Source organism: Phocoena sinus, chromosome 18 (genome assembly GCF_008692025.1).
Source record: "Phocoena sinus isolate mPhoSin1 chromosome 18, mPhoSin1.pri, whole genome shotgun sequence".
NCBI classification, from domain to species: Eukaryota; Metazoa; Chordata; class Mammalia; order Artiodactyla; family Phocoenidae; genus Phocoena; species Phocoena sinus.
The window spans coordinates 65,046,501-65,068,895 of NC_045780.1; the positions used below are offsets into that span (position 1 = coordinate 65,046,501).

Genomic DNA, 22,395 nt, shown 5'->3' on the forward strand with positions numbered 1-22,395 from the left:
ATTAAATAAATAAATAAATAAATCTTTTAAAAAAAAAGAGTAATGCGAGTCCGTGGCCCAAAGCTTCCAAACTGCTGTCTGTTCCTGAGCCTAACCCTCAACTAGTGAGAAATAAAACAACTGAAACAATATTCATCATCAAACCTGAAACTAACCAAATGAAAACTTTCTGGATAAGCAGGAACAAGGTCAAAAATTGCTCCAACAAACCCTTCATCTTTGGCGCCAACTTATGACCCAGTGAACATTCTTTCCATGAAGCAACTGAGAATACAGTTCTTTTTCCGCCACAAGAATTCGTCACAACTGCAAAACTACAAAGGAATCTTAAAACAACCCAATATAATACGACGAAGTCCCATTGTTCGATGTTTCACAAGACTCTCTCAGGCAAATATTTCTGGGTGGAGTCCTTCGTATTCAGCCTCCTGAAAGCACCTCACATTTAACCCCACCTCTTACTTCTTAGGGGTATTTCTTACACAGTTTGATGGTAGAACTTCCCCAGTAGGTACAGTTTCTCCTCCATGTTTCCCCATGTTCTTTCTTTCTCTTTCTTCCTTCCTTTCTTTCTTTCTTTCCTTATTTACTTACATATTTATTTATTTATTTAATTCGGCTGCACCAGGTCTTAGTTGTGGCATGAGGGATCTAGTTCCCTGACCAGGGATCGAACCCGGGCCCCCCCCCCCAGCACTGGGGGCACGGAGTCTTAGCCACTGGACGAGCAGGGAGGTCCCTCCCCCATGTACTTTAAATATTTCTTGCCCAACTCCGTCATCTCTGAGTCATGAGGGGAAAAAAAAAAATTACAGGAAACAGAAACCATCTAACACACAAAGAAACAAATGAGTGAGCTTGGGGGAAAATGAATAGGCAGTTAATTTTTAGAAACTGGGGAAGAAGTGACCAAGTTAGAGTTGAGAAAGATACAGAGGCTAAGGAGGAAAAGCAGTGGATCTGGAGAAATAATGACCACCAGGATTCTGTATCTGTCTTCACTCCTCTTTTCCACAGTGGCCTTCGTTGTGACTGCATCACCTCGAGGGGTTAAGAGCCCTCACAGGCCTCAGGCCCAGCCTTCAGGAACTGGTTTAGGTTCAACAGATGAGGGATGGAGCCTTAAATTCCCTCTCCCTGGAAGATTCTGGATGCAGAAACTAACCTCATGTAAACATCTGCTATCTTCCTCTCCCGCATCACCATGGCATCTGAGTCTGGAGGGGCTACAGACCCACTCTGAATGACTTACAATTACCACCAAGGGTTTTAATCAGAATTCCATGAGACATATCGTACTTCCAAGAAATACCTATATGAACACAAGTCCTGAGGTTCCGGCTAAACGGGGGGAGGGGGGAGCCTTATGAGAGGTTACTAGGAAAAGCAGAGTAAACAAGTTAAGAAAGGTAGAGTTGGATTCCTTATGCAAACCCAATCTTCATTGACAAGATTCTTTTGTGATTTAGAGCCAACCTTCTCTTCCAGGTACAGAGAAGGAGAAGCCCTTACAAATGGAGTTATCAATGTAAATGTCCCTGTGTCTATTTCTCAAAAAACAGTCAGCTCAAAATAATCTTCACTCCAGAAATTCATATTCTAGGGTGGTGCATTCTGCTACCTTTCAACATTATTCTGTTTTTCTATTTTTGAAATGTTCTTTAAAATCTTCAGCGGGGGGGGGAAAAAAAACAAAAAAACACACTGCAGGAAGCAGCTGAAAGAGGAGCACGGAGCTGTTTTCAGAAAAAAAAGTTGTTCTCATAAAGTCTTGGCTCTGCGAGCCTTCACTGGAAGCTGTGGCGGGAGAGGAAGCCTCAGGACAGAATGCAAAGAACACTGGCCTAGGAATCAGAACACTGTGCTTCAGAACCCAGGTCTGCCACCTGCAAGTCACATGACCCCCTAAGCCTATCATGTGCCCTCCTGCACCTCCAGGGCCTTGTCTGTGGAAATACTTGCCTTGTCTACCTCAGAGGAATCCTGGGACAGCTAAATGCAATCAACAAACAGCTCAAAGTGCTCTGAAACCAGCCTAAAAACAAGTGCAAGCTATGATCACTTTATTATCCAGAAGTTCTGGGAAGAGACATGTTCTATTCTGAATGGCAGAGGCTGGTTTCACAAAGGGTTGGAAAACTCATTGCTTCTTACAGGCGATCATAGCAGAACAAGCACTCTTGAGAAGTCATTCATAAAATCCAACTTTTCTGGAAAGTAATAAAATGTTTCGGTTCTAAGCAGATGTTTAAAATTTGAACCATTATAAATGCAGTCTTGTAAAAATGAGTCACATACTTGCCTGACTTCTTAAAAAACGACGGGTTGAGAAGGGTGGGGGGGATAAGTGAAATAGGTGAAGGAGATTAAAAGGTACAGTCTTACAGTTATAATATAAATAAGGCAAGAGGATGTAACGTAGAGCACAGGAAATATAGTCAATAATATTGGAAAACTTTCTATGGTGACAGAGGGTAACTAGACTTATGGGGGTGATCATTCTGTAATGTATAGAAATATTTAATCACTACGTTGTATACCTGAAACGAATATAATATTGTTAAGTCAATCATGCTCCAATTTTTAAAAAACTTTTGTTATAATAAAAACTTACCTATGTTTTTTTTTTTTTTTTTTTTTTTTTTTTTTTTTTTTCTTACCTATGTTTTTAAAAAAAGGAAAGAAAATCGATTGAAAAGCATCACCCTCATTTATGACTCAAGGTCATCACTACGGGTATTACTGATATCTAATGGCTAATGTATACACTCAAGAACCAGCAGGGTGCACACAGCAGGTCTGCTCTGCAGGTTCCCCCATATCCTTTGCTCAATGCTCCCTCTACCTCTCCCTTGCTGTGTGGCCCTCAGTGGCTGCTCATGGCCCATGGTATCTTTACCACCAGTAGCCATCCTCAGTCTTCTGGGTTGAGTGGAAGTGAGAGACATGTGGAAGGAAGTGTTGGGAAACAGATGCAAAGGCCCAGTACAGCTCTCAGGGAAGCAGAGGGTTCTGCTTCCTTCCAATCCATCAGATGAGTTCCAAGGTAGGTTGAATCAAACATGTGCCTCCCTACAGGCTCCACCTGGACCAGAGACAATCAGCAAAAGTGGCCTCAGAAAAAGGCCAAATGAGGCCTTTCTAAGGGTAAAGTGGGGGCCATTGCTAAGGGTCCTGGGAACAATACATAACCCCTCTCAGGGGAAGGGACTGGGCAAACCCACACTTGCTTTTTGAGGTCACCCCACTTACACACCAGCAAGCGGGCAGAGACCTCATCTCTCAGGGAGAAGGCCCCCGATGACCTGGGGAGGCAGCCTCTGTGTCTCTGGCCCAGGCAGAGGCTTCAGGCTCCTCCTCTCCAACCTGAGGGCCCTGGGCAGGCAGAGACCCGTCCTCCCCACCTGCGGTCCCCAGGAAGGTGCACACGGGAGCCAGGCGTGCTGGGAACTCGCTGGTTGTTCTGTTCTAGTTAGGGGTGGCCTGCAAGAGCTCCATGTTCAACGTCAGTCTGGTACTTGTTTCTCCAAGCATTATGATCACTCCTCAATTATCAGAGGACAGAGGTTTTCATACTTCAAAATCCTAATCCCGAAAGGCTTGCCCTGGGCTGGAATCACCTGACTCTTCCCGCTGGTGCCGGTAGTGCCGGAGGAGGCCCCGCCTGCACTGTGGTGGTCACAGCACACTCCATGGGAATCGTGGATGATCCACGAGGCACTCTGTGCGCCAGAGGAATTAAAAGAGGGCTGGAGGTCACAAAGGAAGAAACATCTGCGTTTTAGAGAATCCAGGACGGAGTACTGAGTATACATCTTCCACTATCTAAAATACGAAGACCAGAGACTTCCCCGGTGGTGCAGTGGTTAAGACTCTGCGTTCCCCATGCAGGGGGCCCAGGTTCGATCTCTGGTCAGGGAACTAGATCCCACATGCATGCCCCCAAAAAGAGTTCGCATGCCAGTGGTTAAGAATCCACCTGCCAGTGCAGGGGACTCGGGTTCGAGCCCTGGTCTGGGAAGATCCCCACAGGCCACGGAGCAACTCAGCCCGTGCGCCACAACTACTGAGCCTGCGCTCTACAGCCCACGAGCCACAACTACTGAGTCCATGTGCCACAACTACTGAAGCCCGAGCACCTAGAGGCTGTGCTCCGCAAGAAAAGCCATGACAAGGAGAGGCCCCCGCACCGCAACAAAAGAGTAGCCCCCGCTCTCCGCAACTAGAGAAAGCCCGCATGCAGCAATGAAGACCCAACACAGCCATAAATAAATAAATAAATAAATAAATAAATAAATAAATAAATAAATAAATTTGTTGGGGGTGGGGGGGAAGAGTTCGCATGCCACAACTAAGGAGCTCACCTGCCACAACCAAATAAATAAATAAATATTTTTTAAGATAAAATAAAATACAAAGACCAGCAAGCAGCACAGATGATCACAAAATGGGAAGTTGCTTCATAAGATCAATTATTTAACTAACATTTATTGCATCTAACTCAGCAGTTTTAATCACTGAAAACCCAAAACAGCACCTGAAAATGAGTTTTAAAATGGAACAGATTATTAGCTCTGCCATAAGGAATGATTGTTAACTTCCCCAAAACAGCAGTATGTCAAAAGGCAAGTCTAGGAAAACAGGAATAGTTGTGCTGGATTTCAGGCTTCGTTTGACTGCCAATAAAATTCGATGCTTACTTCTCCTTGAGCTTTAATGGCCCTCAACTCCCTGAACTCCACTGCATCAGAACTAAGAGCTCTGCAAGTTATTATCCTAAGGACACAAATTCAGAATGAGCACCGTACGCCAGTCACAACACTCACCTAGGGAAGAGAGACCGCTGTCTAGTTTTATACTGTAAACCACCATGAGTTCTGCCACTTATTATCCTAACCAGTCCAGCTGGTCCTACCCAGCTATCACTCGGAGACCTCAGGCCCGGGGCACACCTGTGTGCGGGAAGGTGTATTCAGACAACAGAACAGGAGAACTGCTCCACACCCCGGTAACCAACCTGGGATTCATTCTCGCTGAGCAGATGCAACCGCATGCTCACAGGGACGCAAGTTCTCAGCGAGCTCTCAGCAAGCAACTGGGCACTCTTACTAAAAAACAACATGGAACACCCCACCTGTGCCAGATTATCAATGTCCCACCGTAGCCACCATCCAAGACCTACTACCTTCCCCCTGGTTCATCTCAGGGAGCCCATCTGGAATGGTTTCGTAAAAGTGTGGATGGTTGTTTAGAACTTGGGTCACCGGAACAGTCACAACCTCATCCACTTACAGCCGGTAACGAGTGAAAGGTGGTTTCCTAAAGGGCCTCTCCTGGTCCATCTAAATATGGCATGACACTGCTGCTAGTGTCAAAGCCCTAGTAACGGGCTTCCCTGGTGGCGCAGTGGTTGAGAGTCTGCCTGCCGATGCAGGGGATACGGGTTCGTGCCCGGGTCCGGGAAGATCCCACATGCCGCGGAGCGGCTGGGCCCGTGAGCCATGGCCGCTGGGCCTGCGCGTCTGGAGCCTGTGCTCCGCGGCGGGAGAGGCCGCATTGGTGAGAGGCCGCATACCGCAAAAAAAAAAAAAAAAAAAAAAAAAAAAAAAAAAAAAAAAAAGCCCTAGTAACTTCTTCACCCAGGAGGTGTGGTCACCTTGACTCCGCCCTCATTTATGTTCCATTCTGGCTTCCAGCTCCAGGAAGTCCTTAGCATCCTATTTATTATCCTTAAACCAAGTTCAGGATGCATGCGTCTGAGACCATGAAAACAAAGCTCTCAAGACAAGCCCTCCTGACCCTGGACAAGCTCAGTCATTGAGATAGACATTCTCTTAAGTCAGAGCGTCCGAGATGGAACCTCAGTCCGTCCTTTATGCTTCGTGTGACCACAGGCACACTGTGTAACTACTTAGCACTCTGTATCTTCTTCTCTAAAATGGGGGTAATGTAATACCTATGACTTTGTTGACTCAGCCAAAGAAATAATACTAATATCACATATAAAGTTCTTACAGCAGTTCTGATACATAGTATTTTTCAAGAACTTAATATTTTTATTACCACACTAATAGTACTGCAGTCACCACCACCAGTTCTACTGAGTAGGAGACCCTGTTACTGCTACTAGCACTTCTAGTACTACTACTGAGATGAGCCCGCATGTTTGCCAGGTCCTCTACTCCCCCCTTTTCTGCCATGACTGCCCAACAACCAACCTCCTGAAAGAGAGGCCAGTGCTCTACCAGTTGCACCTTACGCAGCCCCCAGGCCTGGTTTTCCTGGACCCCTAGCAGGAAGTATTACCGGGGCTGGACAACTTTGGAATCAAAGCTCCCAGCACCCCAGTGCGGCCGATTCCCTCTCAGGAAGAACCCCAGTTCCTGTGGCCTCTCCCTCTGTGTCTGCTTCTCCCATAAGCTGCCACAGCGAAGACCTGGAGCTCATGTTAGGATGGGATCCATCTAAAGTTTAGTGACCCCACCCAAGGGACCAACAGTGCAGGACAGCATGAAACACCTGCAGCTCGCTTCAAACCCAGCCACGTGGGCCACGCTCTGAGACCCACCTGCCTTCACCTTCTTCGGCACCTGGTACCAAAGAGAAACTAGAGAACCAGGGACAGCAGAGAAAGACCTGCTTCAGGATACAATCCAACACTAAACCCTGAGGCCACTCATCTGTGCTCACCCCAAACCAGGCACCTGGCATGAGCTGCAGGCACACCCCGAAGCCCCAAGGTTTCTGGACAAGCAGAATTCACGAGCGCTCGCTCTGTGAGGTCAGGAAATCCTACACACACAGTCCACACCAGCTTGCCGCCTGTATTTCAAACAGAGACTTACTGTGACTATGTAGAAACACCCTCATTGGGACAGCTGTACACAGGTCAAAGAAGGGCTGGGACAGACTGAAGGGCTCCTGCACCCTCTCCAACCCCTGAGGAAGTCGCATGGGTTTGCATCTCCACCCTGCCCTTCACAAGGCCACGGCAGTATCTAGGTGGTCAGTGCTCTCTCAAAGACGGAACACGGCCCCATATAGATGTCTCCACCCTCTGGCACAATGGTCAAGCCACCTTTGTCATCAACGAGAACTCAATCTCCCAGGACCATCCAGTCACCTGTGAGGTGACAGAATTCTCTGGTTTCTCCAGTTGTGTGGGGCAGACTTCACCTACCCAGCTGCCCACTGCCCGCAGTGCCCTTCAGGACAACAAAGCCTTTTAAACAAGAGCCACACAATAAAAAAATGGGTGGAAGACCTAAATAAACATTCCTCCAAAAAAGACATACAGATGGCCCACAAGCACATTTTAAAATGCTCAACATCACTAATTATTACAGAAATACAAGTCAAAACTACAGTGAGATTTATCACCTCACACCAGTCAGAAAAGCCATCATCAAAAAACCTATAAACAATAAATGCTGGAGAGGGTGTGGAGAAAGGGAACCCTCTTGCACTGTTGGTGGGAATGTAAATTGGTACAGTCGCTATGGAGAACAGTATGGAGGTTCCTCAAAAAACTAAAAATAGGGCTTCCCTGGTGGCGCAGTGGTTGAGAGTCTGCCTGCCGATGCAGGGGACATGGGTTCGTGCCCCAGTCCGGGAAGATCCCACATGCCGCAGAGCGGCTGGGCCCGTGAGCCATGGCCGCTAAGCCTGCGCGTCTGGAGCCTGTGCTCCGCAACGGGAGAGGCCACAACAGTGAGAGGCCCGCGTACCAAAAAAACAAAAACAACAAAAAAAAAAAAACAGAAAAAAAAAACTAAAAATAGAGCTACCATGTGACCCAGCAATCCCACTCCTGGGCATATACCCGCAGAAAACCATAATTACAAAACATACATGCACCCCAATGTTCATTGCAGCACTATTCACAATAGCCAGGACATAGAAGCAACTTAAGTGTCCGTCGACAGATGAATGGATAAAGAAGATGTGGCACATATATACAGTGGAATAGTACTCAGCCATAGAAAGGAACGAAATTGTGCCATTTGCAGAGGCGTGGAGAGACCAAGAGACTGTCATACAGAGTGAAGTAAGTCAAAAAGAGAAAAACAAATATCATATAATATTGCGTACATGCGGAATCTAGAAAAATGGTACGGATGAACTTACTTGCAAAGCAGAAGTTGAGACACAAGGTACAGAACAAACTTATGGACACCAAGGAGGGAATTGGGGGCGGGGGGGGAGGCAGGATAAATTGGGACTGACATATACACCCTACTATGCAAAAAAGAGATAACTAATGAGAACCTACTGTACAGCACAGGGAACTCTACTCAATGCTCTGTGGTGACCTAAATGGGAAGGAAATCTAAAAAAGAGGGGATATACGTATACATTAACTGATTCACTTTGCTGTACAGAAGAAATAACACAGCACGGTAAAGAAACTATACTCCAATAAAAATTTTAAAAAAGAGCCACACCTGCCACCTACAAACCACCTAGCAGACCCATCTCACCCCCAATAAAAACATATTTATGACAACTCACCTTCTCCACCTAAAACAACTCTTTCATAGCAACTACATCTTCTATCCCTCCTGCTCTCACACACTCACAGGCTGGCCCTGTCCCTACGGCAGCACTAAGGTACCACAGAGAGCACGAGCCACCCAAGTGGATTTGCAGCAGACCTCCAGCAGGCTGCAGCCGGAATAGGCAGGCCGACTGGCACTGTGCCCCCAGGGAGAACTGTCTCACTAGGGGATCTTAACCCAGAACCTTCTGGGTCATGGTGGTCACTGACCTCACAGCTTTCTGCCTTAGGTTCTCCCCTGCACATCCCCCTCCTACACCGTCTGCAAACTACCAAGGCTCTGCTTTCAACCAGCAATCCACTCCCACAGCCAGGGACCAAAACCAGAACGTGTGGTGCACAGAACTCGTGGGGAAGCTGGAGCTCCTCCCCGTGGGGGGCTTTGGCTCTCAGTGTCCGGCCCGCTGGGAAGGGCCAGCCCAGCGAAGGGTGTGCTCTTCCGAGCTCTGGGCAGCTCCAACCCAGATGCAGGGCCACGGGTTCTGTTCCGCTGGAAGGGGGAAGGTGAAGATACCTTCTTAGGAAAGCATTTATCAGATGTGACCTGGTCAAGTTAACAGTTATTTGTTGAACGTCTGTAAAATGTCTTATGTTGCTGTGGGCTCAGGTCCAAGTTTACTTTCTCCAAACCCCAGGGCACATCTTCTTTGAGGTTTTGCTGGATTTTCTTTTGGTCAAGGATCACTTTCAGCAGTTATACTGAGCACCGAGAACATCGTAACATAATATGCCTTTCCTTTTCAGCATCATCCCTCCACGACACTATGTTTTTAATCAGTTAAAAGAAAAATAGTAACCCCCTGGAGGTCCACTCCTTTTAAGGACCTGTCCATTCTAAAGCTAAATACAACCGCTGGGCTACATGTTTCCTAGACAAGGTTTATCCTCGGACCTTAAACAACTGGCCTCTCCCCACCCGTCGCATCCATCTCATTACTGACCGAAAAGCAATGCGCTGTATATAACAGCTTTTACCTCAATTAACGTAAAAATTCCCAAAACTAAATAGGATTTCCAGTAACACTTTATGATTGCTTTCGTTAAAGAAGGCTCCCGTGCATCCTTCTCGGCTCTCAACACTTCTCGATCCCAGTACCTGCAATGAGAAACCAAGCACAGTAAAGAACAGCCCTGCCACGGGTAAAACAGGGGAGGTGGCAGAGTGGAAGATAGGCCTTCACTACAGGGTACTCTGTGGCTGTTCCATCAATGCTGGTTAACTGCTTGCAGGGCTCCGGAAAGAGGAGGGTGCAGACCCTGAAGGACCAGAAAAACAGGCTCTGAAGGGACAGTCACAGTCTCGGAAACAAGTTACTTCCAAGCTTTGCTGTATTCACAGCACCATGAGTAGCTCAAGAGGGCAGACAGCCTCCTCCAGGGACACCACCTCCGGGGACAGAGCTCAGCATCCAGGGCCTTGGCTGCTGGCTCCCTCCCCTTCCACAAACGCACAGGAAACACGGGTTCCCCCCCCCACCCCGGCCTCCAAAGTGGGCTAAGCCCAGGGTCAGCCCCAGGCGGGTGAGCGTGCAATGTCACGGGTGAGGAGGCTGCAGAAGAACCCAGAGGAAGGTAAAACCCACTCCAAACCACTAGCCTCACGTAGAAGCTCTCACCTTTCCTTCCCCTTCCCCTCAATGCCTGCTACTTACCCCTGCAGCTCTTCCCCGAGGTGCTTGGAGCGATCTTCCGGAAGCACTGAGTACATGTCATCTTCTTCTAATTTGCGTTTGTGACCGATTTTAAACAAGGGGTTTAGCCACCTGTTAAAAATTAAAGGAGAGTGACATATATCCAAACTACACATCTGTCTAATTAGAATCCCACATCGACGGCCTTTGTCTTTAAAAAAATTTAAAAAGAGGCCTACAGAAATAGGTCTACATTTTAAATATACAGAGATATGGGGGAAGAAAATTAGATGCATGTTTACACACACACACACACACACACACACACACACACACACTCTCTCTCTCTCTCTCTCTTTCTCTCTCTCTCTCAACTCTATACACTGAGAGGCCCTGGAAGAAGTGACACGCTGGTAGCAAGGAGCAGTCAAGTCTCCAGATCTTGGTGTTTTGTTTTTTTAACATACACAGTAATAATTTTTTTTATTCTTCTAATGAAAACTTTTAAGGGTCAACTCTCAGCAGCTTTCAAATAACACAGTATAATTAACCACAGTCACTATGCTGGACATTACGTCTCCGTGACTTATTTCTTTTATAACTGAAGTTTGTGCCTTTTGGTCCCCTTCACCCAGATCTCGGCTTTTTAATATCCTTCCTAAGAGGAACCAGCTGGGGAGAGTGGGAGGGAGGGAGACGCAGGAGGGAAGACATGTGGGAGCATATGTATATGTATGGCTGATTCACTTTGTTGTAGGGCAGAAACTAACACACCATTGTGGGGCAATTATACCCCAATAAAGATGTTTAAAAAAAAAAAAAAAAAAGGAACCAGCGCTCCTTGAAGCAATGGCTGATTCCAAGGTTGGTTCAGTGTGTCAGCACCTGACAATTAGCTTTTTTCATCATAAGTGCCTGCCTGACATGCACCCAGCCCTTGACCCCAACAAGGCAGAAGTGCAGGTACAAGCTCACCACGCACACGTGCTCTCCCTCCCTCCCTCCCTCCCTCCCTCTCCCTCTCTCTCTGGGGCTGTGTGTCCTCAGGTGTGCCTTGTACCCTTAAAGACATGTGAGTGGTAAACCTTGCCATTTCAGAACTCCCTCCTGGTTGTTGCTGAGACATGTCTCACAATCTTAAGAACCACAAGGGCCGGGCCAGCCACAACATGGGCCCCAGAAGAGGAGATTTCTGTGCAGGCCGCTATAACTAGACCAGGTCCAGGTGAGTAGAGCCCCAGGCATTCCCAGCAACAGCATCACCATCGACAGGCCAGGACCAACGGCAGAGAAAGTACAAGATGGGCCTGGACATCTTGCACCCCAAAATAAGAAAGCTCTAAAGTAATCACAAGGATGTGTGCAAAAGACAGAGAAGCCAGCTTGAAGGGCTCTTGCTAGCCAAATCTGGGATACTTTAGGTATTAAATAAATGTCAGTGAATTATAACCCGTTAAATAACAAAAGAATCCATGACTTTATTGCTTTATGAACAGGAGAGAAGGGAAAGCTGTTGCAGTCTAGAATGCAAACAAATATAGAAGGAACAATGGAGTCAGAAAATTATCAATGGAAGTTAAACCTCGTGGATGAAAGCTTGTGTGAACCATGATATTTACATAATCTCAAACTACCTCTCTACAAATTATTTATTATTAATGGAAAAAACAGTAACTATACAAAGGGCTAAAAAAAACATTATCCAAATCCATTATGCATTATTTAAATAATGATTAATATGCAGAGACAGCCCAAAGGTTAACACCATTCTACTCACTTTGCCAGAGTAAGGAAATTTCCAAGGCCAGACAATAATAACCCATGAAAGCAGAGACCACACTTCTTTTTTTTTTTTTGGCTGTGTTGGGTTTTCGTTGTTGCGCGCGGGCTTTCTCTAGCTGTGACTCGTGAGCTCTAGAGCGCAGGCTCAGCAGTTGTGGCGCACGGGCTCAGTTGCTCCATGGCACATGGGATCTTCCTGGACCAGGGATCAAACCCATGTACCCTGCATTAGCAGGCGGATTCCCAACTACGCCACAAGGGAAGCCCCACACTTCTTTTATTGCGTTATTCCTAGCACAATACAGGTAGAAAGGAGATGCTAAAGAATTCTTTGTTGAATAAATGAATGTCTATGAATTATTAAAGAAGCAGTAAGAGAGACTAAGCTTCAGATTTTGCTAACCCTGGTAGCTTGGCACCTCTAAAGATCCCCAGACCAGGAGGCAGAAGACTGGATTCTAGTCCCTCAGTGGTACTGAGGCCCCAGGGCCTCAACTGTCCCCACCATCTCCTTCTCCACTCCAGTTCAGCATCTCCATGACCCTTAATATCTCTAGGTCTCAATTTCCTTCCAAAGTAAAAGTATAAATCTGCGAGCATCACCACTAAACAGGTTTGAAAAATGTTTTGCCATTTATCCTACACTTATTCCCTCCCAAAAACGCTCAGGGAATTAACACTGGGATTTACCCTGAAAAGGCCCTCTTTAAAAGTCTACTTGCACAGGAAAAGACGCTCAACATCACTCATTGTCAGGGAAATGCAAATGAAAACCACAATGAGATGCCACCTCACATATATTAGGATGGCTATTATCAGGAAGGAAGGAAGGAAGGGAGGGAGGGAAATAAGTGTTGGCAAGGATGTAGAGAAACTGGAACTCTTGCACACTGCTGCTGGAAGTGTAAAATGGTATAGTCACAAAGGACAGATACTGTATGATTCCACTTCAATGAAGTACTCAGTCAAATTCAGAGAGAAACAAAGTAGTGCTGTGGTTGCCAGGGGCGGGAAGGAAGGAGAGTGGGGAGTTAGTGTTTAATGACACACTAAGGCAGGATGAAAAGAGTTCTGGAAATTGGTTGCACAATGATGTGAATGTACTTCACACTACTGAGCCATGTGCTTAAAAATGGTCAAGATGGTAAATGTTATTTTATATGCATTTTACCACAATTTTTAAAAATGTAATGATACTTTGCTGCTTTCTGATTGCATGACCTTGAATTAGCCACATGACCTCTCAGTACTGGCCTCCAGCAAAAGGGGAGAACACCTGGAGGTAATAACACCTCCCTGGGCTGCTGAGCCATCAACTGAAAGGATCAGTGTTGCTCTGAACACTACAAAGTCCCATCAGACAAAGAGCAGAGCTCACCATGACAGCGATCTTGAGGAATCCCATGTGGGCCCCAGCAGAAAACAGATGAAGCTGCTCAATTAGGCAAATGTCTTTCCCCACAGCTCTTGATTTAAGGACCCTCACAAATCCCTTCACTTCCCAAATCTGGGTACCATATCAAGGCATGAGGGTTTTCACTTCCATCAGATGGCAAACTCACTGACGGGAGCCTAAAGTATGTGTCGCCACCTGAACAGTTAGACATGGAGACCTGAGTCAATTGGCACCCTGACTCCAATTTATCACCGACAGCACTGAGACCACTGCCAAAGTAGCCATCCCTCAACCCAGTTCCAACCCAAGAGTCGTCCTCGCCACCATGATACTCTCTCCTCGCCCCCCCTCCCACGAGTCTTCATCCACAGCAGCACTTCCCTCCTAACTGTCCCACCAGAGACCACAACTCCCTCCAGGCAATGACAACTCACGTACCATGTGGGATCTCCATGGGCCTCGCGGGCCACGGTGCCTGGCACAGATACCACTGGAACCTATCCAGCGTGACATCAGAACACCCACAGTGCTGATGAACTATCTTGAAACGGGTCACCACCCTGGCATTCCTGGAGTGGCCCACAGCCAAATCCAATTAGACGTGGGTGGCAATGTTCAAGCTAGAATCTTCTCTCCTTTCCTCTGTAACTTTCCCCTTTTCTTTTTTTTTTTTTAATTAATTTATTTTTTTGGCTGCATTGGGTCCTCGCCGCTGCCCATGGGCCCTCTCTAGTTGCGGCGAGTGGGGGCCGCTCCTTGTTGCGGTGCGCGGGCTTCTCATTGCTTTGGCCTCTCTTATTGTGGAGCACGGGCTTCAGTAGCTGTGGCATGCGGGCTCTAGAGCACAGGCTCAGCAACCGTGGCGCACGGGCCTAGCTGCCCCGTGGCATGTGGGATCTTCCCGGACCAGGGATCGAACCCGTGTCCCCTGCATTGGCAGGCAGATTCTCAACCACTGCGCCACCAGGGAAGTTCCCCCCATTTCTTAAAACTTGCTCAAAATCCATTTTCTCATCCCTGCTCTTTTTATCCACTTCCTGTTCTAAGCGAAGCAGCAATGCAAGCTGCGTGCCCCCAGCTCCCTCCATACCCTCTACCCTGGGGTCCACCAGGGTCCTCCCAGGCTGTGGGCACTGCAGAGCCTTCCTGCCTCCGGGCTTCCAGGCCTTTTCTGGTTCACCCCTGGCCTTCTTATCTCCCTTTTCTCCCACCAGCTAATCCCCTCCTTTCACTCTTCATAGTGTCCCTTGTCTTGTCACCACACGTCTTCCAAATACTTTTTCCCACGCTACAACCAAGACTGAGAATCTACAACTACTGTGCATGGGTAACCATCCTCAGCGCCTCCTCAAAAATCATTTTTTTAATTAATTTTTATTGGAGTAGAGTTGATTTAGTGTTGTGTTAGTTTCTACTGTTCAGCAAACTAAATCAGTTATACGTATACCTATATCCACTCTTTTAGATTCTACTCCCATACAGGTCGTTACAGAGTACTGAGCACAGTTCTGTGTGCGCTACAGTAGGTTCTTATTACTTATCTATTTTGTATATAGCAGTGTGTATATGTCAATCCCAGTCTCCCAGTTTATCCCTCCCCTCCAAAAAATTTTTTTTGACACATTTGCATGCAATTCAGTTAACACTGAGAATAAAACAAGGATCACAAGTAAAATATTACTCATGCTGACCACCTCCTAAGGTTCTGAAGGGATTGAAGCAGTATTGGTTGGAACTAACAAGTAAGGGACCTCACAACCAGCAGGTGACACCTTACCTACTTAGCACAGCACACACGGCCACCAATAGATACAGGACTCAATTCGTCACCAAGATCCCTCTATGCCGGTGAGTGCCTGCGCTGACTCACCTCTGAATATCTGGCCTTTAGTGTCTGTTCCAATCAAACGCTTTCTCCCAAACTATTAAACTTCTTCCCCCATGAGGGATGACAGAGCTCTTGCTTCCAAGTTCCAGATATCCCTCCGGAGAGTAAGGAGTATGACTATGACTGCCTACCCAAGCAAGCCTTTGATGCTACTCATTGGGATTTGTGAAACCACAGAGCAAAGGAAAGAAACTACCTTACTTGGGTCAAAGAACCATTCCAGCAGCTGAATCAAATGCACGTGAACAAGTAATTCACATTTTCTTAATTAAAAGGATGCCTAGGGGACTTCCCTGGCAGTCCAGTGGTTAAGACTCTGTGCTTCCACTGCAGGGGGTGCGGGTTTGATCGCTGCTCAGGGAACTAAGATCCCGCATGTCATGCGGTGTGGCCAAAAACAAGGATGTCTAACTCAAGATTAAAGAACTGATAGAATTTATGAAGTTATCTTGATGCTTCCACAGAGTGCACAGCGCATCGGTGCATGGGAAATAAACAGCAATGCGTCTAGGTTAATTTAGGATACATGGCGTCTCATACAGCTGCAGAGCTGTGCCTCATGCTTCTTCAGTAGTCTGGGTCTGCCCACACTATGTACACCTGATGTTTTCTTTTTCTTTCCTTTTTTTTTTTAGTATTTATTTAGGCTGCGCCAGGTCTCAGTTGCAGCACACCGTACCTTCGTTGCAGCGCGTGGGATCTTTGGTTGCGGCGTTCAGACTTCTTAGTTGCAGCATGCATGCGGGATCTAGTTCCCCAACCAGGGATAGAACCCAGGCCCCCTGCATTGGGAGTGTGGAGTCTTATCCATTGCACCACCAGGGAAGTCCCATCCCCTGCTATTTTCTATTCTAGCCTACTTCATTGCAAAAGAAATGCCAGTCATGATATACCCATGACAGGAGCATTATTCACAGTACCCAAAAGGTGGACGCAATGACAAATGAATGGAAAATCAAAGTGTGGTACACATGTGCGCTGGAACGTTACTGAGTCTCAAAGAAGGAAATTCTGACACAGGCTGTAACATAGATGAACCTTAAGGATATTATGCTAAGTGAAATAAGCCAGTCACACAGAGACAAATACCATATGATTCAACTTAAATGAAGTATCCGAAGAGTCAAAAATGACAAACACAGAAAGTAGAATGGTGACTACCAGGGGAGGGGGGAGGGGAGGGGAGGGGGGAGGGGAGGGGAGAGGGGAGGGGGAGGGGAGGGGAGGGAGGGGAGGGGAAGGGAGGGGAGGGGAGGGAGGGGAGGGGAGGGGAAGGGAGGGAGGGGGAGGGGAGGGGAGGGGAAGGGAGGGGAGGGGGAGGGGAGGGGAAGGGAGGGGAGGGGAGGGGAGGGGAGGGGAAGGGAGGGGAGGGGGAGGGGGAGGGGAGGGGAGGGGGAGGGGAGGGGAAGGGAGGGGAGGGGGAGGGGAGGGGAGGGGAGGGGGAGGGGATGGGGAGGGGTACAGAGTTTCTGTTTTACTGATGAAAAGGATCCTGTGGACCATGATGATGGTTGCACAGCAGTGTAATGTCATTAATTCCACTCAAGTGTACACTTTAAAATGGTTAAGGTGGTAAATATGTTGTGTATTTTATGACAATTTTTAAAACTTATTTTGAAGAAGAAAGAAACACCAGTCGAAATCCACAAAACTGATTTCGTGCTGCACCAATGGGCTGCGATCTTACGTCTGAACCACACTGGTGTGGACAGCTGTCCGCTGGGCACACACGGTCCTCAGCACTGTCATCTCCACAACAGACTGCGGCTCCCTCAAGGGCAGGACAGCCTCGCGGACACTTCGCACACTCCGCGACCCGCACGGTTCCTGGGACACAGTGAAGCTCAGTGAATACGGAGCCACATGGAAATGACCTCCTTCTGAGGAGGGCTTCCTCCTTCCCCAGCTCACACTTGGCTGCCACCTTGTGTCACTTGTTTCGCATAAAGTGAGAAGGAAGTGACATGTAAAACGACCAAAACAATACAAGTACTTATGTTGTAAAGGCCAATGCCCCACGGAGCCATGTGCCTGACCGGACCAAGGGAACCCCACACTCCCAGGAGGGCTCACGGATGCTCCAGGAGTGCACAAAGCCACAGAAACACTGGCGCATCTTCCTGGCAAGTTTTATTAAACTGTGGAGCATGCTTAACAAAAAAAAAAAAAAAAAAAAAAAAAAAACACTGAATGAAGAGAACAACTGGCAAAGACGTGCCATGGCCTCTATAGGTGTCAGGCAGTGTTTACAGGTAGGCAGGGATGGGGCTAGAAAACAGAACTGAGGCTCCATTATTGGGAAGCTGTACCCACTTGATGTTGAGGAAGTGTATCTGTGAATGAAGCCACTGCTTTTTCAGCTCTGTTCCCCAAGGCCCCCAAGAGGAGAGGCTGAAGGAGACACTAAGAAGTGTCGAAATGTTAGCCAAAGCAGCTCCCTGCACTCTCTGACAGAGGCCACTCCCCCAAACTCCTGTGGCTAAGTGCCTTCTTGTCCTCTCCTGGTAGATGGCTAACAGGCATCTCCACTTTAGAGTCCAAGATAGGACTCCTGACTTCCCCACCAAAGTTGCTCTTCCCATTCTCTCTGTAAATGTCAACCTCACGGACGCACTGCTCAAACCAGAAACCTGGTGGTCACTACCCTTGATGCCTCCGTTCCCCTCACCCCCGCAGCCAACCCGCCGACTAGTCCCACAGCTGCTTCCTCCGATATGCAGCCTGGCCCCAACCACTTGGCATCTTCTGTCACCCTCCCACCACCATCGTCCCGAGACCGAAGCCCCAAGCCGCCATCGGTTCTCAGAGCTGCAAGAGCCTGCAAACTGTACGGCCTGCTTCCACCCTTGGTTTCCCTATGATCCCCCTACAGAGAAGACAGAATGCTGTCTTCAAAGTACAAGAGCAGGGGTGGGAATGTGAATTGGTTCAGCCACTGTGGAGAACAGTATGGAGGTTCCTTAAAAAACTACAAATAGAATTACCATATGACCCAGCAATCCCACTACTTGGCATATACCCTGAGAAAACCAAAATTCAAAAAGAGTCATGTACCAAAATGTTCATTGCAGCTCTATTTACAATAGCCAGGACATGGAAACAACCTAAGCGCCCATCATCGGATGAATGGATAAAGAAGATGTGGCACATATACACAATGGAATATTACTCAGCCTTAAAAAGAAATGAAATTGAGCTATTTGTAATGAGATGGATAGACCTAGAGTCTGTCATACAGAGTGAAGTAAGTCAGAAAGAAAAAGACAAATACCGTATGCTAACACATATATATGGAATTTAAGGGAAAAAAATGTCATGAAGAACCTAGGGGTAAGATAGGAATAAAGACGCAGACCTACTGGAGAACGGACTTGAGGGTATGGGGAGGGGGAGGGGTGAGTTTTGACAGGGCGAGAGAGAGTCATGGACATATACACACTAACAAACGTAGTAAGGTAGATAGCTGGGGGGAAGCAGCCGCAAGGCACAGGGATATTAGCTCGGTGCTTTGTGACAGCCTGGAAGTGTGGGATGGGGAGAGTGGGAGGGAGGGAGACGCAAGAGGGAAGACATATGGGAACATATGTATATGTATAGCTGATTCACTTTGTCATAAAGCAGAAACTAACACACCATTGTAAAGCAATTATACCCCAATAAAGATGTTAAAAAAAAAAAAAAAAGTACAAGAGCAGGGCTTCCCTGGTGGCACAGTGGTTGGGAGTCCGCCTGCTGATGCAGGGGACGCAGGTTCGTGCCCCGGTCCGGGAAGATCCCACATGCCGCGGAGCGGCTGGGCCCGTGAGCCATGGCCGCTGAGCCTGTGCGTCCGGAGCCTGTGCTCCGCAACGGGAGAGGCCACAGCGGTGAGAGGCCCACGTACCACACACACACAAAAAAGGTACAAGAGCATGCCGTCCTCCTGCACTAGAATTACACCTACGGTCCTGACCGAGTGCAACTCATGATGGGCCCCTCCCAGCTCACCACCCCATCTCCCGTCCAGCACCTCTGCTCAGCGTTCCAGCCATGCTGCTGTGCTGTGCTTCCAAGAGCCTGCCCCGCTCCTGACTGCTGTTCCCTCTGTTGGGAACAGACAGATCCACTTGCTCACTTTCCCCCATCATTACACCTTTTCTCTTCCAGGTCTCAGGCTAACTGTTGCCTCCACAGAAAGGCCTGGACTGCCTTGTCTAAAAAAGCAAATCCCGATTCTCTCCTTCCTCCTTCCAGCTTTCTTTACCCATTTACTACATTCTATTTGTTGAGAGGAAAAATAATCCACTTGTTTATTTCGTCCTCCATGCAGGAGCTCCATGCAGGTAGGACCCAGTCTTCCCGTGGTGGTTCACTGGGCCCGGCACACAGTGAGTCACTCAAAACTCTGCTGAATAAATAAATGAACAACTTGCTGGTGGAGGAGCCGCGGCAAAGAACACACTCACACAGCCCTCTCTAAATTTCTCTAGGAGAAGGGGAATGCAAAGGTCAGCTGAGGTCAGTTAATCATTCAACAAGTGCCCTCACGCCACTCAAATAAGTCATTTATTCTTGAAAGAATAATGCATTTTAAAGCACTTTTAGCTGTGGCAAATTATTAATCATTGTTTAGTGCTCCCTGATTACTGGAGGCTTCCATGACCCAGCCTGGGCAGGACTGCTGACACAGGGGGTGTAGGGAAGCAGGGTGACCTGGGTCAGAAAGTCCAAGAGCAGGGACTAAGATGAGGGACAAATGAGAGGCACGCAGACAGATCTCACAGTAAGACCCACCCTACCGCACTAGAACACTTTCCCCTATGGCAGGATTTCTTTTTTGTTTGTTTGTTTTTGTTTTGCGATACGCGGGCGTCTCACCGCTGTGGCCTCTCCCGTTGCGGAGCACAGGCTCCGGACACGCAGGCTCAGCGGCCATGGCTCACGGGCCCAGCCACTCCGCGGCATGTGGGATCTTCCCAGACCGGGGCACAAACCCGTATCCCCTGCATCGGCAGGCAGACTCCCAACCACTGCGCCACCAGGGAAGCCCTGGCAGGATTTCTTAAGCTCAATGGTGCTGACATTTCAGGCTGCATGCTTCCTCGTCACAGGTGGCTCTTCTGTGCTTTGTAGGAGAGTTTGCAGCATCCCTGGACTCCTTCCTCAAGATGCCAGTAGCATCTCTTCACCCTAAACTGTGACAACCTAAAATGACATTTTGGTAGCAAAATCTCCTAGATCAGAACCACTGCCCTAATCTGTCTTTCTGGAAAAGGCACAGAGCTCCACTTCAAAGTTTGGCCCCAGAGAGTAGCACAGCACACTGGCAGCAGTCCTTAGCCACCAAGTCAAGGGTTATGGTTGAAACACATTCCTATATCCACTGGTTCAATTGTCCTTGAGCAGCTCAGTCTGGGAGCAAGGGATCTATGTTAACAAAGAATTACAATATGATGTGGAAACTGTAGTTGTGAGCTATTCATAGGATCTGCTTCTTGGCTTTTCTGCAGGTCAATGTAGGACGAAGTAGGGCTAAGGGATCAATCCCCCAGCTTACCCATCTTCTATACAGCACAGGTTCTCAAACTGTGGTCCCCATTGCAGCAACATTAACATCCTGCAACTCGTTAGAAACGCAAATTCTCAGTCCCAACCCTGCCCTATGAAAAATACTCTGTGTGGTCCAGCAAGCTGTACTGTACCAAGTCTTCCAGGTGATGCTGACGCCGGCTGCAGTCTGAGAACCTGCCATAGAGCATGCTTTGGCACACCTTGTCTGTTTTTACATCAACAGTCCCAACCCTGGGCTTCCTTAGTGTCGCAGTGGTTAAGAATCCGCCTGCCAGTGCAGGGGACACGGGTTCGAGCCCTGGTCCGGTAAGATCCCACATGCCGCGGGGCAACTAAGCCTGTGTGCCACAACTACTGAAGCCTGCGCTCTAGAGCCCATGCACCACAACAAGAGAAGCCACAGCAATGACAAGCCCACGCACCGCAATGAAGAGTAGCCCCTGTTCACCGCAACTAGAGAAAGCCCGTACACCGCAACGAAGACCCAACACAGCCATAAGTAAATAAATTTATTTAAAAAAAAAAGAATGAAACTAGACCATTATCTTATACCACACACACTAAAGTTAACTCAAAATGGATTAAAGACTTGAATGTAAGATCTGAAACCATAAAATTCCTAGAAGAAAATATAGACAGTAACCTATCTGACATTAATCTTAACAATGTTCTTGTGGATCTGACTCCAAAGGCAAGGGAAATAAAAGCAAAAATAAACAAATGGGACTAGAAGCCTTCTGCACAGCAAAGGAACCCATCACCAAAATGAAAAGGCAACCTACTGAATATAAGATATTTGCAAATCACGTATCCAACAAGGGGCTAATATCCAAACTATATAAAGGACTCATACCTCTTCACAAAAAAACAAAACAATAAAACTGATTAAAAAACAGCAGAAGATCGGAATGGACATTTTTTCCAAAGAAGGCATAAAGATGGCCAACAGACACATGAAAAGATGCTCAACATCACCAATCATTAGGGAAATGCAAATCAAAACCACACTGATGTATCACCTCACATCAGTTAGAATGGCTATCGTCAAAAAGACAAGAAATAACAAGTGTCGGAGATGATGTAAAGAAAAGGGAACCCTCATACACGGTAGGTGGGAAGGTAAGTTGGTGCAGCCACTAAGGAAAACAGTACGGAGATTCCTCAAAAAGTTAAAAACAGAACTACCACACAGTCTAGCAATTCTACTTTTGGGTATATATCCAAAGGAAATGAAATCTTTATCTCAAAAGAGATACCTGTACTCCCATGTTCACTGCAGCATTATTCACAATAGTCAAGGTAAGGAAACAACCTACCTGTCCAACAAATGAATGGATAAATAAACTGTGATATGTATATGTACATATGCATATGTATACACACACACACACCACAATGGAATATTCTTCAGCCTTAAAAAAGAAGGGAATCCTGTCATTTGTGACAACAATGAATAACCTAGAAGGCATTATGCTTTCTTTGTGAAAGAGAGAGAAAGACAAATACTGCATGGTATCACCTATATGCAGAATTTTTTTTTTTTTTTTTTTTAAGTCTAACTTATAGAAACCAAAGAAAAGTGGTTGCCAGG

The 22,395-nt window shown here is 47.2% G+C and overlaps 1 protein-coding gene across 1 annotated transcript in view; it reads right to left on the reverse strand.

Moving 5' to 3' along the window:
* Positions 1-22,395, reverse strand: part of ABCC4 (ATP binding cassette subfamily C member 4) — a 215,960-nt gene that overhangs the window by 161,005 nt on the left and 32,560 nt on the right. Inside the window, 2 exon segments of the mRNA XM_032610741.1 lie at positions 9,533-9,653; positions 10,210-10,320. Coding sequence (XP_032466632.1) covers positions 9,533-9,653; positions 10,210-10,320 — 232 coding nt within the window.